The 19,347-nt window shown below is 42.5% G+C and overlaps 1 protein-coding gene across 1 annotated transcript; it reads left to right on the forward strand.

Annotated features, from left to right (window-relative positions):
• The first annotated feature begins 16,312 nt into the window (after positions 1-16,312).
• Positions 16,313-19,163, forward strand: LOC115577360 (uncharacterized). The gene is made up of 3 exons (XM_030410403.1): positions 16,313-16,339; positions 18,393-18,543; positions 18,625-19,163. Exons 1-3 carry the CDS (start codon positions 16,322-16,324, stop codon positions 19,161-19,163), a joined length of 708 nt encoding a protein of 235 aa, XP_030266263.1. The 5' UTR covers positions 16,313-16,321.
• The last annotated feature ends 184 nt before the right edge of the window (positions 19,164-19,347 follow it).

A 19,347-nucleotide genomic window follows, 5' to 3' on the forward strand; every position in this document is an offset into this window, starting at 1 on the left:
CTATTCTGTTTGCTGTTGTGCGCTGGGGCAGCAGACTGAGAGTAGCAGATGCCAACAGACTCAAAAAACTGATCAGAAAGGCCAGTGACGTTGTGAGGGTGGAGCTGGACACTTTGACAGCAGTGTCAGACAGGAGGATGCTGTCGAAGGTGTGGGCGATACTGCAGTATGGCTCTCACCCTCTCCACAGCGCTCTGATTGAACAGAGGAGCACCTTCAGCCAGAGACTGATTGCTCCTAAATGCACCACTGAGCGCCACAGGAAGTCATTCTTACCTGTGGCCATCAAATTGTACAACTCCTCCCTCTGATTATCGGACTCATTTGGCAATTTATAAAACAAAACAAACAATATAACTATTTATTCTCATTTAATTTATAACGCTACAACCATTTAATTGTATATTGCATATATTTCAGATTGTATACTTTACTATTTTATTATTTATTTGTATTTTATTGTCTACTTTGATATTTCATTTTATTTCAATGTCTACTTTAATATTTTATTTTCATTTACATCTTCGTCTTTATCGCTTGTTTCCATTCATGCTGTATTTCTATTTCTACTTTGCACGGAGCATTGGAAAACAAAAAAAAATTTCCCCCTGGGGATTAATAAAGTATTCTGAATCTGAATTTATATTATTTTTAAGTTCCCGGATAGGAGGTGTGTGTGTATATATATATATATATATATATATATATATATATATATATATATATATATATACACACATACATATATACACAGATATATAACTAATCAAATAAATACACCCTCTGCAAAAGACAGGCTTGACACGGGTCTTGATCCCCGGTCGTCTGCGTGCAACACGGCAGCAGTTCCAATGCTCTATTCCCTCAGCCCACAAGTTGTGGTTGACAACTACTTTGAACATCTCAGGTTGAATAATTTCCGAAGGGGACTAATATGAGAAAAAGGCAAGCAAAGTTCCCATAGCATCAGGTAAGAAAACTGATCGCCTTCGTTGTTGATTGCAATCAAACACTAACGGAATTTTCAATTTCCTCCACTTCTTCCCAGACGAAGAAGGCAAACACCGCAAGCTCAGCCAAGTCACGTCACGTCTACGGGAAGAGAGAGTGTCTAACTTCATAGCAGCGTTTGTAGCCCCGCCCCAGCAGTCGCCAGCAGATCTTGCTGATGCAGGCAGTCAGCAGGAGTTCAACTTGAACGCGCCTAGTGTTTTTACGTTCATTACCCTCACCTGTGTTCTCCACCTCACTCCACCTGCACCTCACCCCCTTGTTAGTTTAGTTTGTATTCAAGTCCAGTCTTTGTGGACCCCCCTAACCCTGGGGATCTGTTGAGTTGCCATGATCCTGCTGTTGAGTTTCCCTGGTCTTGCTTTCATGTTTGCTTGCTCCTCGTGTCACCATAATCCTGAATAAACTTCATCCAATGATCTTCCTGCCTTCCACTGCATTTGAGTCTACCCTCTCTGCCTCACTGTGACAACAAGCCTTTAATTCATGAAGAGTGCCCCCTCTGAGAAAATACACTTCACATAGATTCATTGGGCATGCAGAATACCAAGATGTTCACCAGCTGTGGATCAAGAATATAATAAGTATTATTGATTAATTATTATTATGATTATCATTATTTCAATTTTGACCAAAGGGTGACCTGTAGTTGGCCTTTTGTTGCTCACCACCAGGCTATTAAAGAAGAGATCAACATCCATAAGAGGTACCCTCATCAGTAACCAGGAACTTCTGTTTACTGTCAGTAGTCCTCCTTCATCCTACTTGCACTGTTAGCAGCAGACACTGCTTATGTCCATTAAAGGTTAAGGTTATTCTCACTCCCAGTTCAGTTAGTCCAGTCAGTGGAAAAGTGTGATCCATTGTTGTCTCCACTTTGACTTACAAATAAATTAAGTCCTGTAGGCATGAAGTCATTGGACCTGTAACCCACCCATGGGACAGAATTGTGCGACTACCATATTGCAACACTTATTAGAAAATTTGATTTTCATCCCATGAAAATTGGACATCAAATTGTAACAAGACTGTACTAAGTCATGCTGCAGGTTTGTGCCTTATGCCAGTAGTGGCTTTCTCTGGTATCACAAAGAGCTCACCTAGAAGCACAGACACAGTTTGTTGCAAACTGTAAGAACACTCTGTAAGGATGCTCCCGCACAGGGTTTAAAAGCCTGCAACTCCCCTCCAGTCAGTTTGAACTGATGAAGCTGCTTGGATGAGAGGTGCAGTGTCTTCAAGAAACTTAAACAAGTTTCACTAACATGATGATGGGAGACTCATATTAACGATTTCTATAGTGTGAGTGAACTGCAATAAGTAAAATTTCTACTTAAAGCTAGGGTCTACAATCCTGGAGAGTTAGCAAGAGAGCTAGCAAGATTTGAAAGTGGCACCTCCTCTAAGTTCCACCCCCCCCCATCCCGTCAGTGCTCCGTCCAAAGCCACGCCCCCACAAACTTGAACGCGCATCTGTTAGTGGGACTCAGCAGGAAGAAGGAGATGCCGGAGCAAGACGCAGCAATTCAGCTGAATTTAGCACGGAGCAGACAAAATCGAAGTCAAGCGCCAAAATAACAAACTACATCCGGTTACTTTTCAAAAATAAAACACTCCGTGTTGACACCAGCACACATCGTGAGGCCAGCTGTCCACCGTACTGCGCTGTGGCGGACTCAAACCGCAACCGGTGGGGATTGCCGGAAGGCGGAGCAAAACCGGATCGGAGCCGCAACGCAGCAGACCCCTATCCAGTGGAAATTGGGCCGACTCATTAGCCATTCTCATGGCTAAAAACAACACACACAGAAGCTAACATTAGCATTGGGCTAATACGAGCTACAAACGTAGCCAAGTTGGCAAACCTCACATATTTCATGAAAATAACAAATCCCCCTGAAACAAAACAAATAATTACCTGTCCAACAGAAAGAGAGCAACCTCTGCATCACTTTCCAAGCCCTTCACATGCCCCAGTTGTCTCCACCGCTCAAACGCCGCACCGATGTTGACTCGGTCCAACTTCTTTCTTTATCCAGAGCCTTTTTCGTCGCAGCCTTTTCTGCCTCAGGCTTTCTTTTCCTTGCCTTTCCTTGCCCTTGTGAGGCTGTTACAAGTAACACTGGCTGAATTTTCTCTGCCATTGTAACCAGTGGTTAAATTGGCTTTTGTAAGGAGGGGGAGCCCTTCTTCACTCAGCGGCCATTATCTCTCAAAATGTTTTTTTTTTTTTACCTTGCACCATCAGCGTAATACATATTTTATCAACTTATGGCCTTCTTGATTATATCTTACATTCACATATTGGTAACTTATTAAGCCTACATTTCACCATCAATCTACACTGTAATTTGTAAGCTATGTAGAGACTTCATCACAGAAACAAAAAGGTGAAAAATACAGACATTTAGTTTCAGTAAATTAACAAAGTTAACATTTTGCTGGCGCGCAGGTGGTCAAGTGGTTAGAGCACATGCCATAAATGCAGCTGACCCCGGTTCGATTCCGGCCGGAGGTCCTTTGCTGCATGTCACATCCCCCTCTCTCTCCCATATTTCCTATCTGTCTACTGCTTAATAAAGGTGTCTATGCCAAAAAATCTTTAAAAATAAGTCAACATTTTGCTGTGACAGTTACTTCACCCATCTTCTGTGCGTCAGCAGCACCGTGCGTGCGTGCGTGCATGCACTTGCGCGGTATGCGAGAAGATGCCGGTAGCAGTGAAAACATGGACTGGAGTTTCATTGGTTTAGGTTTTTTTTTCAATAAACGAGCGGAACGGATTCAGTAATGAAGCTCTGACACAGCGCTCTGAAAACAGCACTGAGTGAACAGGCTGATGTATTGATGGGGATCCAAATTAATTATTTTAAAAAGTCATATAATGGTAGTTACACCCATGATTACAATGAAACACTGAAGCAGAGGGAGCTCAGCTCCTGCTGGCTGTACTGACGAGGTGAGGAGGCGGAGCTGAGCTCCGGAGGGCCCAATTTAATCTCTGATTGTAACCAAATGAACGTCTTCTCCTGCAACTCCGTATTACTGCAGAGGAGTGTGCTGAATATTTCCGGCAACAGTGAAACAAACAGTTGCACGCGCGGATGAGGGAGGGACTGCCACAGAGGTCCGATTATTTTCGTTCCTTTTTCTGAATACATAATGTATTGACTACTCTCAGGATAGCAGGATCATTTCACCCAGTATAACAAAATGTGTTTCTGAACAACATTACAGACCCTAGCTTTAACGTTCAGGATCTGTTGCAGGGACCTCTCATAACATCACTGGTTAAATAGTTTGTCACTTTTATCTAGCTAGAGCTTGGCTGACACAGCAGCAAACAATAGGAGGTTTGTCTGTTAAGACATCACTCTCTCACAACCCTTTGTGCATCATACCTGTGTGTACAATGCGTCTCCTCTGCAGGGGCTAAATTCTTTTGTCATGCGCTCCGATCACTGGTGCCATGGGTAGGAGACAGCATGCCATGTGTCACACCGCGGTGAGGGATGTCCTGTCTTGGTTTTTTTTGTCTTGTGAATTTCATGTTTTATTTTGAAAAGTAACTCTCCTCTCGTTTCAGGTCACTTGCCCTTCCTCTTGTGTCACCGGTCTGGCGTCTTCCCTGATCCCTGATTGTTTCCACCTGTGCTCCCTCCCCTCATGTGTATATAGTCTTTGTCTTCCCCTGTCTTTGTTGCCAGAGTATTTCGTTCGTTTCGTCGAGTACGTCCAGCCTATTTCACAGCCTTGCTCATAGCCTTGTTATTCCGAGAAAGTTAAGTATTGTCAAGTTTTGTTTTTTGCATATAGTTTTCCTCTGTGGTAGAGTGATTTTGAGTTTGATATCTTTTGGTCAGAAATTTTGGTTCGTTGTTAGTTTAGTCTCATGTCATCTGTTTTTGACCAAATCCAACAGGCCAAAGTGTTCACTAAGCTTGACCTACGCAACGCCTACCACTTGGTCCGAATAAGAGAGGGCGATGAGTGGAAGACCGGTTTCAATACTCCGAGTGGCCATTACGAGTATCTGGTCATGCCATTCGGTCTCACCAATGCCCCCGCCGTTTTTCAAGCCATGATAAATGATGTGTTGAGGGACTTCTTGGATCATTTTGTCTATGTGTATTTGGACGATATTTTGATTTACTCACCTGACATTGACACTCACCAAGACCATGTGACCAAAGTTCTTAAAAGACTCCTAGAAAATCACCTGTATGTGAAGGCCGAGAAAAGTGTATTTCATGCCGACACCGTCTCCTTCCTGGGCTTCATCGTAGCCCCTGGAAGAGTTCAGATGGACCCGGCTAAAATTAGCGCTGTGGCCGAATGGCCCACACCTGATAGCCGCAAGAAGGTTCAGCAATTTTTGGGGTTTGCTAACTTTTACAGGCGGTTTATCAGAGGCTTCAGCGCAATAGCTGCTCCTCTTCATGCTCTTACCTCCACTCAGGTGCAGTTCCACTGGTCGCCTGCAGCAGAGAAGGCATTCCAGGATCTCAAGCTCCGCTTCACGTCAGCCCCCATCCTCACCATGCCGGACCCTCAGCGGCAGTTCGTGGTCGAAGTAGACGCATCTAACGAAGGGGTGGGAGCCATCCTCTCTCAACGATCGGAAAAGGATGGCAAGATACACCCATGCGCCTTCCTCTCGCGGCGGCTGTCCAGAGCTGAGAGGAACTATGATGTGGGCAACCGTGAACTACTGGCGGTCAAACTGGCCCTCGAAGAGTGGAGGCATTGGCTAGAGGGGGCCGAACAACCGTTCATAGTCTGGACTGATCACCGAAATCTCGAGTACATCAGAAAAGCTAAGAGGCTAAACTCTCGCCAGGCCAGGTGGACGCTCTTTTTTAACCGCTTCTCTTTCTCTCTTTCCTACAGGCCGGGGTCCCGGAACGTCAAGCCTGACGCGCTATCCCGGTTATTCGACCCCGAGCCTGTTGCCAAGGAACCTGAAACCATCCTTCCACTAACCTGTGTGGTATGAGCGGTCTCCTGGCAGATAGAAGAAGAGGTGAAGCAGGCTAATGGTGGGGTCCCATCACCTCGTGGGTGCCCAGATAATCGATTGTTTGTGCCGGCCGGGCTGCGCCCACAGGTGATTCATTGGGCTCATACCTCACTGCTTTCGTGTCACCCGGGAGTTCAGAGAACGATGTTCGTCATCTCTCGGCGGTTCTGGTGGCCGTCCATGGAGCCGGAGGTTCGGGAGTACGTGGAGGCATGCTCGGTCTGCGTCCGCAACAAGACATCCTCCCGGCCTCGAATGGGCCTCCTGCAGCCACTTCCCATCCCCTCCAGACCATGGTCAGATATCTCCATGGACTTCGTCACGGGGCTCCCGGTATCCCAAGGTAACACCACTGTCCTCACAGTGGTAGACCGTTTCTCTAAAATGGTCAAATTTATTGCCTTGCCTAAACTACCCTCCGCCAAAGAGATGGCGGAGGTCATGATGAACCAGGTTTCATGATGAACCAGGATTCACGGATTCCCCAAAGACATTGTTTCCGACCGGGGGCCCCAGTTCGTATCACGGTTCTGGAGGGAGTTCTGTAGGCTCATCGGCGCCAAGGCCAGCCTGACCTCAGGATACCACCCGGAGGCCAACGGCCAGACCGAGCGCCTCAACCAACAATTGGAAACCGGCCTCCGGTGCCTACTCTCCCAGAATCCCTCGACATGGAGCAAGAACCTGGTCTGGGTTGAGTATGCCCACAATTCGTTACCCACATCTGCTACAGGCTTCTCACCATTTAAATGTGCTTACGGTTATCAACCCCCAGTTTTTCCAGAGAACGAACGGGAGGTTTCGGTCCCCTCTGCCCACGCCATGATTCGACGCTGCCACCGCATCTGGGCAGCCGCCCGCCAGGTGCTAATCCGACAGGGGGATCGGGTGAAGAAGGCGGCAGACCGCAAGAGGCGTCCTGCCCCTGCTTGTCAGGTGGGCCAGAAGGTGTGGCTCTCGGCCAAGGACCTGCACCTTAAGGTTCCCTCCAAGAAGCTAGCCCCTCGGTTCGTGGGACCATTCCCTGTCACCCAGATCATCGGACCAGCAGCTGTGCGCCTTCGTCTGCCCCGGTCCCTTCGTGTGCATCCCACATTCCATGTCAGCCAGATCAAACCTGTCAAGGAAAGCCAAATGGTTCCGGCCACCACGGCCCCTCCACCACCCGAGGTAATTGAAGGGGGTCCGGTGTACAAGGTAAAGCAGCTGTTGGCAGTACGCAACCGGGGCCGGGGCAGACAGTATCTAGTGGACTGGGAGGGGTACGGACCTGAAGAGAGGCAGTGGATTCCTTCCCACCACATCGTGGATCCCACCCTCATCGATGACTTTCATAAAAATAACCCTGGTCAGCCTGGGCCGTCAGGTGTCGGCCGTAGAGGGGGGGGTACTGTCACACCGCGGTGAGGGATGTCCTGTCTTGGTTTTTTTTGTCTTGTGAATTTCATGTTTTATTTTGAAAAGTAACTCTCCTCTCGTTTCAGGTCACTTGCCCTTCCTCTTGTGTCACCGGTCTGGCGTCTTCCCTGATCCCTGATTGTTTCCACCTGTGCTCCCTCCCCTCATGTGTATATAGTCTTTGTCTTCCCCTGTCTTCGTTGCCAGAGTATTTCGTTCGTTTCGTCGAGTACGTCCAGCCTATTTCACAGCCTTGCTCATAGCCTTGTTATTCCGAGAAAGTTAAGTATTGTCAAGTTTTGTTTTTTGCATATAGTTTTCCTCTGTGGTAGAGTGATTTTGAGTTTGATATCTTTTGGTCAGAAATTTTGGTTCGTTGTTAGTTTAGTTTCATAGCATTTGTTTTTCCTCCTGTTGGAGTGTTTTCTGTTCTTTAAAATTTTTCAGCCTCATTTAGAGTAGACAATTTCATAGCCTGTGTGCCTTCGTCCTTCGGGAGCGACTTTAAGTTGAGTAACTTTCATAACATCTAGTTTCATTAAGATCAGTGTAGTTATCTCCTTTTCCTCCTATGGGAGCGTCTTTTGTTCTCGTTGTGTTTTTTTTTAGTGTGGTCCGTTGGACCTATAGTGTTTCACAGCCTGTTCTGTTATCACTCTGTCTACAGAGAAACTGTATCAAAAATAAAGCCTGTCTGTACTACTGCCTTCCTGCATCTGAGTCCTCAGTTTCTGCCCAAGCCTGACACCATGCACTTAACTGCTGCTTAGGTCCCCAGACTGGGTTTAATGGTTTTAAAAATTGTGTAATCCATTCAAAATTTTACAATTTTCTCTATTCTTAGGGACTGTCAGAAACAACAGGCTCACAGTGACAGCAGCAGATCAAGAGATAGAATCGTACCTCAAAAGATGGTTTCACCTTGCAAGCGACTGAGGTGTAGGGAGAAGGGAAAGAGAATAAAAAAGATGGACTGTCCGTGGAACTCGCAAGTGATTTTCAGTATCTGTTGTGTTTAAATGTATAATTATAATCGAAACACATAAGTAAGATGGAAACTGTCCATTAGTGGTAAATTTGTTTTGTTTATTGTACATTTTGTACTTGGTGCTCTGTCACTGACACAACTGAGTTGTTTTTAAATATCAGGTATGGAAGTGCTATATTGTTAAATTCATTAATAAAGTGCGTAAAGTTGGCTTGGATTTCGTTCATTTTTTCTTATCAATAAGTTTTTTTCCACAAATAGTTACAGAGTGTTGATGAAGTGTCTCAGTCATCCAGGTCATGGTAATTCTAAGTGGTATGTTGTAGGCAACTAGATTTGTTTCAGTTTCTTGAAGACATTTCCCCTCCCACTGAAGAGGCATCTTCAATTCTAAGTAACTGAAAAATGCTCACTTGAATAGTTAAATGTTTGTTTGGCCAGTAGCAACTGTCACAGCTGTCTTAGGACTGTTTCAATCCCTCACCACAGGGCCCAGATATGACTGTGTGCATTACAGATGATTTAAATGTTAATACTGTGACCATTAAAGTCGCAATGTGTTTTTGAGTAAAAAGTATTTCACTTACATAAGTCATGTAATGCCTGAATGGGACTCCAATCTGTGGGAGTTTTTTAGTGTGCTGCCACCACCATTATCTGTCTCATAAATGCTTCTCCCATCTGCTGAAGTCAGTTATACGTTCATCTGACTGTGTAATTTCCCTTCGCAAACTGTGTTTCCCCTGACCCTGCAACATTTCATGTCTAACTCTCCATAAGTTCTCCTCCTTCTCTTAACGTTGCCTCCTGGCTGTTGTTTCAGCAGCTGCAGCATTATCAGGATGATGATGGGGCACTGAGAAGTGAAAACAGTGTTGTGGGATTAAGCTGCTTGATGTTATAATGCTCTGCCTTCTCACAAATCTGCCCAGTGGTCCTAATTCCTGTCAGGTTTTTTTTTTTTTATGTAGTCTCTTTGTCCCTGTCCTGACATGATCTTTCCCTGTATTCAAGAATCGGGAATCAAAGAGTGAAGGGGACTTAACAAATGTAATGACTTTTAAGAACTGCATCATTTAATCTTTAATCCGGAAATTAGAAGTTAAATTTAGAGTCATGAATGGGCCTGTCAAAATGAAGACCATAGCTTCCTAATGCCTAGTTCACACCACAACATTTTAGTCCTGATCTTGCTGTACCTAACAAATACAAAAGTCACACACAAATGTCGAAGTCACAACATCACAACAGAAATGTCCAAGCGTTAGTGGAAGTGAGCAACGGCAGATGTTGACATGGTGTACTGTAAATCAATGAATGTCGGCTGGAGTGGGTCACTAGCTAACTATGAGTTCTACCACTGTGTTTTTGTCATAAATGAACAGTGTTTTTCAGATTTATGTACACTGTTATGTCACCTTAGGCTGTTATGAAGCTTGCTATGCAGTAGGCCTGCACGATATGAGGAAAATCTGTGATGTGCGATAACACTGTTCAATATTGCGATGACGATATAACTTGCGATAAATAAACAAATATTGAAGTTTGCATATTATTAAGTATACAGCTAATGATGGCTATCATTAGTTTTGAATCGTTTGTGTAGGTATTTATGGATGTATTGCAGGTGGTGATGGAGGTTGGTTGTATTATGTAAGTTACAACAACGTGTTTTACACAGTACCTGTGTTTGTAACACGTCGTCTCTCCTGAATCCGAAATAAGTCCATATAGCAGAAGTGCTGTTTCTTTACACCACAAGGTCTTCATAGACCACATTTTCATCGCTTTTCCCTCCTCCCTCAGCCATCATAACCTGGCAACCAACACCAAACTGATGCCGATTAATTTTGTCAGGGTAGCTAATGGCAAGCTGGGGCTTTATCTTACTGGCCCTTGTATCCAGGGCTCCGTCTGATAGGTTAAGTGTTGGCATCCTCAAGGTGCATGCATGGTACATATAAACAAAATAATTTGTCTTATTCATCGTGTCAGGCAGTCTTTTGCGATGTGTTTATCGCACATGTTCATATCACGATGGCGATGAAAATTCGATTTATCGGGCAGCCCTACTATGCAGTAACGTTAGCACCATGTAATTAGGTAATCAACATTAGGTGATCGGGGGGGTCTAAGCTGCAGCGTGTGTCTAGACATAGCGATGTCAAGGCTTATTCACTCAATGCGTTCAATGAGTCCCTCGAAAAAAAACAGTCGGCCGTTGAAAAAATTACACTGATTGAAATTGAAGTGACTGTTACTCTTGTGTCCAGTGTGTTGTGACTTTTGCATTCCTCTTGTGACTTTTGTATTTGGTTCAGTCCTTATGGGCCACCATAAAATTCACGTTACAGGATCAACAGAGGGGTTTTGAACTGGATCTGGCCCTCATACAGCTGGTGCCCTTTTCATTTTCCCTAGACCCTGCTCCTTAGAAGATTCAGTCCGCTACTACTGGTAAGTATTGGTGACAGGAGAGGTTCCCCTCCTCAAGTTCTCACTACCATTGTCCAGTCAAAGGCTTTTTAATCAGGCAGATCGGATGGAGATGAAAAGTGGAGTATGTAGTGGGCCTTTTTACTTTTGCATAATTGTGGGGTGTGAGTGATCTGAGCTATGAGGTTCATGTGAATTATATTAATAACTGTTTTTTGCAATTGCTGCACCATTACTTAATAATGACTGTATTTGGATCATTACCAACTTATATTCAGAATCAGAATCAGAATCAGAATGAGATTTATTGTATATGTTCCTGTGAATGCCTAGTCTTTTGTATCACTGACTCATTTAGCATCCCTGCATACTGAGGGAGCACATCACTATAATTCAGCATGAGGTAATAGAGTGCTTAATTATTGTTCACTGATGCCTACTCATGTATGCAAAGGGTAGGGCAGAATTACATTTGGATGTGTTAGACCAGCAGGCGGATATAAAATTAAATAGAGCAAATAAACCTGACAGAGTTGCCTGCCTTAAGTAAATATGAACAGAGGATCCAAGTGTACACTGTGGAGTTGAAGAATGATGCTTTTGTGGACTCTCCTAGAATGCGAGTGATAGGTCTGGGTGTCTGTATGTATGGATGTATGATTCAGCCATGTCGTGTGTTCCCCTCTCAAGAAGTGTACTGCCGACACATCAGATTTCACCAAGCTGAGATACATATTCTTTTTACAAATTTTGTTTTTGAATGGCTTATGATGAAATGAATTCACAAATATCTTATAAATTATAATTGCTGAAGTAATCGTATTTGGCACACAGGTGTACCATAGAATTATGCTCAACATATTAAAGTATGTACATAATAGTGCCACCAGTTGGTCAGTTATGAAGCATTTTCTTATTTGGCCAAGATCTAATGAAAGAAGACAGATTTTTGCACAGTGGATTCCTTGGATGAAGCTGAGTCAATTGATATTGGCCACCACTACCAGTACCCCCTCTATTGGTACATATTTCATCAAATCTTCACCAACTTTGGTACAAACCATATTCAGATGAGCAAAATGCATGCATACATTTTTTCATAGAACATACCATTGGTCTGCAATTGGTTGTCAAACTTTTGAGGCTGTGGCCTGATGCACTTGACAGGTTGTGCTGCTTCTATGCTAAATCTGATAAGGGCTAAATCTAAGATGCTATGGGTTCTGTCATACTGCACAAGTGTGTAAAGTTTTATATAATTACACCTCTGGGGGATGCTACAATAACAATATAACTTTTTATGTCTGCAATACTTTTGCCTTTATGACGATGAAATGTGGTAGAAGATTTCTCCATGAGCGTGTACATGACATATTAAAGCATTGTACCAACAGCACCAAGCTGCTGAAGAGCAGACTCAGTGGCCTAACGCTCCTCCATGTTAAGTCGCATTCGGAAATCGATACAAAAACTTTCTTTTTAGTAAACTCTGTGTACACAAGCAATGTTCTCAATGCTCATGATCATGTGTAGAGACCATGGTGATACCAAGAGCAAGGTTTCACTATGTGTCGAGCCTTCTTAGTGTTTTCAAAATAGTGATTTTCATGCTATCATAGTAGTGCCCGTAGCACTCCCCTTGAAAATGAGTTTGACCCGAAAACGAAAATAAGGTTAATCTTAAAAGTGCAATATGGTAATCGTAAATATGCTTGTACACAATGGTTTGACCCGGGTACATTCACAAAAAAAAGCCTAGCTTGCATTTTGGCGAGAGTTTCACTTTAATTCTGCTCAATATTCATTTTCTCCCAATGTAAAAAGCAGTAAATGACACAGTCTGATTAGCTGCTACTGGTAATCAAAAGAATAAGGACATTCTATTACAATAAATAACTCCAAAAGGAGTAGGTCAAACAGTAAAAACATTACAGCAGTACTAACCCTCTGGGGTCCAGGGTATAATTGGCTGTTTTTTACTATTTTTGATTTTGCCATTATATTTCACCTATTTAGCTTGCCTTGTTTGGTGTCATTTTTTCAGCACAACCTCACATGTTTGACTGTACAGTTATTTTTTCATTGACATACTTTGACATACTGTATTAACACAATGGACCTATAATCCATAAGTTTTACTTGGCCTATCAACACAATTTAAAAACTGATGTACAGTTTGAAGGCCGCACCAACACAAAAGTCTGAACTGAGACTCACTGAGGCTCTGTCTTGCTGCTACATCATCTTAAATTGGTCATGTGAAACCTCAGAGGTTTAACTTCTCAAACAAATGCTGAAAAGGGTGTTAATCAACTTTATACAAAAGTGCTTTTGATCTTTTTTTGTTGATTTCACTTGTTCAGTGAGAAATATCCAGTCTGTCTTGAACAAGTGCACTGAAATCTGGTTGAATGTCTGTGGTGGATCTGCGAAGGACAGCTGGGAGGCGATCATCAGTGATAGAGGATCTGGATTTGTTGAACTTCATCACTGAGCATGTCTGTTCACATTAGTAGGTAGATCCAAAGAGCATTAGAATCTTCTGCGCATTCCTCCTCGTGTGTGGATAGTTTCTCCTTTTTCAGGGAAGATTAAAAATCAAGCAGTGAGACTGACCTAAAGTGATCTGCCAAGAAATGTGTCAGACTGCAGGTAAATGAGTTCAAGATGAACATCACTGGGTGCATTATCCATATTGCACCTTTAAAACTCACCATGCAGTGCTTATAACATGGAGTGTAGCACCCTATAATGTAATAATTTCCTGAAAATGTAATAACGCCTGAAAATGTAATAAAATTTGCACTTTTTTACCGATAATGTAATACCTTATTACATTATTGGGAATTTATTACATTTTCAGGTGTTTTTTTTTTTTTTTTTAAAACAGATGATGTAATACTTGACAGATAATGTAATATATATGTTAATTTTCAGTCCAGAGTTCTACATTTTGTGTTATGAGAATCTAAGAACGTTATATACACTGGATTTGAAACAACAGAATGACTATTGGGTTAAATTGCAGACCTTGAGTACCATACAACCAGTAGGTGATTTGTTAATTTTTAAAAGGGGGGATGGTCCAATGGGAGCACCACCCTGCCCCGACACACCTATGTACACCTCCCAAAGGACATTGTTGCAGGACGCCTAACCATAACTGTGCAGCTTGTTGCAGCTTTCGTCAAAAATAAACCAGGCAGCCGGATCGCGAAGCAGCCGTGCCCGGCTTGACTCCACAGTGCACCGGAGCTGATCGCGACTGCTTGTGATTTGTCACACACTATCTGCTGCTTGCGGATGGAGAGTGATGGCAGGTTGACAAGGGGGATGCTTTTTGGTAATTTTGCTAACAAGGGGGACGGCATCCCCCCTCAAATCGCCTACTGCATACAACCATATGCATATGTGCAGATACTCAAGGACATGTGACTACATCCTGGTCCTACTGAGTGGGTGATGGACTTATCTCCTTGGGAGACCTGAATTCCAGCTCAGATAAGCTTCTGGAGACCCCAGGTAACTCTTTCCTAACATACCTGTTCACTTCACAGATTTCCAACAAATCACTACCTCATGAAAACAACCACAAACCAACAAAACAACTTTTAGTAACACTTCATTTGAAGAGAGTAAATAAGCATTCATAACACCTACATACACATTACATGACACCTGACATAATATTATAGGCCTACATATCCACTCATAAATGGCTATTATATCACTTTCAATGTCAAATTGACATCTTACTCTATAGTGGTCAGTTGACATACTGTCATACTGATAGTATATTATGAGATTTACCTAAAAAATATAGCTTTTAACCCTAAGGAGTCGACGATCACGCTGGCGTGATCAAATCATGATGTAAGATGATGTAGCAGCCTGACGCAGCCTCAGTGGGCTCACTCGGTTCCGGCCTATGTGTTGGATCAGCCTTCAAACTATATACCAGTTTTTAAATTGTGTTGATAGGCCAAGTAAAAATGGAGATACGATAAATAATGACCGCCGCACTTTTTTGCTAACATTATCGTCACGTTTGCTGTGCCTTTGGTGCAGGAAGAAAGGGTAAAAACGGGCTTTTCTCACGAAAAGTGTCCGCAAACAGGAAGTATTTGCATGCAAAAAACATGTTCCTATTGGTGGAAAAAGGCACCATACCAACCAGTCACAAAATTATGTGGCAAAACACGTGATTTGGTTGCTGAGGAACAGGGGGAAGTTTCGGGAGGGATGGCGGCAAAATAGTGACAGCAGCAGTGACGGTGATAGAGAATGATAGAGATGGCGGGTTTTGAGAGTTGAGAGATTTGAGAGATTTGTGACATTTAGCGTGTTTGGAGTGTATAGTTAGTGTGTTCTGTAGTGTAGTGTGTTTAGTGTGTTGTGGAGTCGTTTGTTTTGTTTTGTGAGTCAAAACAATGAGGAGACTGCTGAATGTGGAGCAGGCAGGAGAGCTGAGGGAGACCTGAGCCTGAGGCATTGCCTGCATTTAAATGTAAATAGTTACATATAACTTTGTAAATTGTAATAACTTGTGCACAATTTTAGCAAACAACAATTTATATTTGCATTATAAGTAATAAAAATGGTTCGTTAAACATATTTGTGGTTTTCACAGTGAAAAAAATCCAACTTTTTCCTACTCAGATTTTATGTTTTTTGTGATTTTAGGTCCATTGTGTTAATACAGTGTGTCAAAATGAAAAAAATTCATTCACACATGTGAGGTTGTGCTGAAAATAATGACACCAAACAAGGCAAGGTAAATAGTTTTTAAGGTGAAATATAATGGTAAAATCAAAAGTAGTCAAGTGGTCAATCACAAAAACCTAGCCTGTAGCCTACCACTTTATCATCATATTCTATCAAACTATTTTCTGATAGACATCTTAAGCTATTTAAAGAAGTAGCCAAGCCTTGGCTAAAGTGTCAAAAAGTTAGCATCAGTAAAAACTAGCATGTAGTCACATGGTCAATAAAAACTAGTCTAAAGCCTACCATTATCCTACCATTATCTAACTTTTTCTGGTATCCTACAGAAATCTGATGGTATTGATGCAGAGACATTGCATACTTACTTACTTACTTACTTAAGTGATCATATAAAGGGACAATGCTTCAGTGCTGCTGGACATATTTTCAGCTAGCCACCACTCAGTGCGTTTACATGCACAGCTTAGTCAGATTACAGCTATAGTGCAACTATGCTACTCAACCAGACAACTGCAATTATCCGAATATAGATGCCAGTGAGAAAATTGGATTATTGGAGCAGGGGCGGACTTACCATTAGGCAAACACAGAGAAGGGTCTAACTGCAGAGCCGGAGCGCCCCGAAGGCCCCGCCCCCGCAGTTCTAGACGCAGCCGTTTTAGACGTACGCATGCGCGACTGCCACCGTTTTAGACGTACGTCTACGTCATCTTTCTCAGAATGATTTCGTCATTCTGAGAAAGATGGCGGTACAGCGAACGGTAAAATCTGTGTAAAATACTAGTGATTATTAAGTATATTATGTTACGTCTACTCTTTGTTGGTGACTACGTTGTATCTTTTGAGTTTTAATGTTAACGTTTTGATAATCGTAAGCAGTGGTAAAGTTAACCTTAGTTAGCTTTAAGGTTATTAAGTAACGTTAGCTAACGTTACCCTCAGCAAACGTTAGCTAACGTTACCTTCAATGAATAACGTTAATGTCAGCCTATACCATGGGATAGCTGTCAAACTTAAGCATTAATTCATTAATTTAATCAGTGGTAATGATATAGCGGTAAAGATTTTATTCATTTACTGTTAACAGTCGAAATTGTGAAATGTACCTTTATGACTGTGTACTGTGTTGCCTAGATACGAGAGAGCAACATCATCAGATAGCGCCTTGTATTTGTTATGCTAACGTTAGTTGAGCGGCGCACATACTACGGACGGACGCCTATTTTTATATTTTTGTTCATGTATGATAAAATAGTAGCCGTACAACCGGGCATAGTAAGTTAATGTTTATGTTAGTAATAAACGTAAAGCACTGTGGAAACCCCAGTGTGGCGGTACAAACCATAGACATATATACGCCTCATTGAGCGCTGGATCGTACGTCAACGTCGCTGCCATATTGGATGTGGCAGATCAGCCTCGTAAGCTAATGGAGTGAACTTTATAAAGCTCCTTCCACCAAGTGCTATAAGTTAATGTCTCTCATTTACACATTCACACACGTTCGGATATATTCAGGAAACAGAGAGGAACCAAAAACAACGTCTGTAACGTTCTCTGATGATTATAAACGTTAACTACTCCTCATATGTTCAGTGTACAGGTCCGCACCGCACCAAACCATTTTTGTGTGTGTTTACAGCTGCTAATGTATGCAACGCTGATGTGATGATACATGACAGTTAAATATTGAATCCGTGTTATAATAACCAAATCCTTACATGTAAATGAGACATGTCTACCATACTGTCAACTTGGTTAATTTATTGTAATTTAACTTTAAATATGGACAACTGACTGCATAATATATGAATCAGAATCAGAAATACTTTATTAATCCCCGATGGGAGATTGCAGCATTACAGCTGCTCCCTTTGAAAGTCAAGAATATGCAGAAAAATAGTACTACTACTACTACTAATAATAATAATAATAATAATGATAATGAAAACTATTTATGGTGCATATTTATAATAGTAGCCTGCTGCAACTTTACTTGTATTTGTTTTTTAACCATGAAATGTTATTGTATACATTATCATGTTATAATGTTCTGTCATGGAGTATATCTCTTCACTGCTGAAAGAAAAGAAAGCAGGCTCACTGCTGCTGCAGGTTCTGATCTTGATTTGCAGACTTTGTACATTTTTTTGTTGCCATGATTGTTATTATTAGTACTTAGATCTTAAAAAATCACTTTATTCATAAAAATGACATTGATGTTTTTTATTTACACAGATGCCACATTTACATGTCAGGATGTGGTTATCATGGACAGATTCAACATTTAACTGTCATGTATCATCACATTTACATACATTAGCAGCTGTAATCACTCATAAAAACATTATAAAATGGTTTGGTGCCGACCTGTATACTGAACATGTGGAATAGTTAACGTTTATAATCATCAAAAAACATTACAAACAGTGTTTTTGGTTCCTCTCTGTTTCCTGAATATATCTGTGCGTGTCAATGAAAGACATTAACTTATAGCACTTTGTAGAAGCAGCTTTATGAGGTTCACGCCATTGACTCGTATCAGTTTACGGGGCGGAGCTGCCTCCTCCAATATGGCGTTGACGTATCGCAGCAGCGGGCCAACCTGGTCAATGAGGCATCTACGTATATATTCGTATCAACCAAGAAACACGGACCCAAACTGTTACACACTGTTCCGTCTGGATGAATAAACTGATCTAGATTCATCTTGTTGATAAGCAGTGCTTTACGTATATGGATAACATGTTGGTGAAAAAGCACTTTGCAAATCACAATGTTTTAATGTCACTGTGTTATCCTCTGTCGTTTTAGACCCACATAACTTTTGAAGATCCACGACCTATCCAGAATGGGACATTGTTTAACTGCCCATTCTGTAATGAAAGGCAATTTAAGCCAGCAAGGAAGAGCAAGGTAGAGGACCATTTAGAGGGCCATCTTAATAGGGCTGTTGTCCTGGAAGGTAACATACATTTAACTACATATGTGTAAATACATATAACTTTGCATGCAATTACTAACTTTATATCTCTCAATTATGTAGGCTTGACCATTCACCGATGTGGGCTGGGATGCCAGGAGAAGCTTCACTATCACTGCCCATATTGCCCGGGAGTGATTTTCAAGCGCAATGACTTTTTAACTCATCTGCTGAAGCACAAATCCTCAGTGTCATCTTCCTGTTCACCTGCTCTCTGGCCCAGCCTCAGCACCGTCAGTTCCTCTGCTCTCTGGCCCAGCCTCAGCACCGTCAGTTGGTTGTTTACCTGGTCCCGCCAGTTTTCCCCCTGTGCTCTCTGGCCCAGCCTCAGCACCGTCAGTTGGTTGTTTACCTGGTCCCGCCAGTTTTCCCCCTGTGCTCTCTGGCGTAGCCTGAGCACCGTCAGTTCCTCTGCTCTCTGGCCCAGCCTCAGCACCGTCAGTTGGTCGTTTACCTGGTCCTGCCAGTTTTCCCCCTCTGCTCTCTGGCCCAGCCTCAGCACCGTCAGTTGGCCATTCACCTGCTCCAGTCAGTTGCCCAAAAAAAAGAGTGTGGGTAAGAACTGTGATCCAAAAAAGGTTCCCCTTTTTGCAATATTTTGATTAACAAATGTAACCTCAAAAGACACATTGAAGGAAAACATACAAAGGAAAAAATTCGAGACATAAATGCAAGGTGCCACCTCACTGGTGAAGCGGTTGATAAAGAGAACGGTATTTATGCCGTTTTAAAAGTGTTTCAGGGGCACAGCATACCATTACATGTGCAGTTGAAGACCTGGGGCAC

This window comes from Sparus aurata, chromosome 24 (assembly GCF_900880675.1).
Source record: "Sparus aurata chromosome 24, fSpaAur1.1, whole genome shotgun sequence".
NCBI classification, from domain to species: Eukaryota; Metazoa; Chordata; class Actinopteri; order Spariformes; family Sparidae; genus Sparus; species Sparus aurata.

Coding starts and splice junctions, on each gene's coding strand:
- LOC115577360 (XM_030410403.1), top strand. Junction 18,544..18,624: donor TAGGGCTGTTGTCCTGGAAG/GTAACATACATT, acceptor TCAATTATGTAG/GCTTGACCATTCACCGATGT.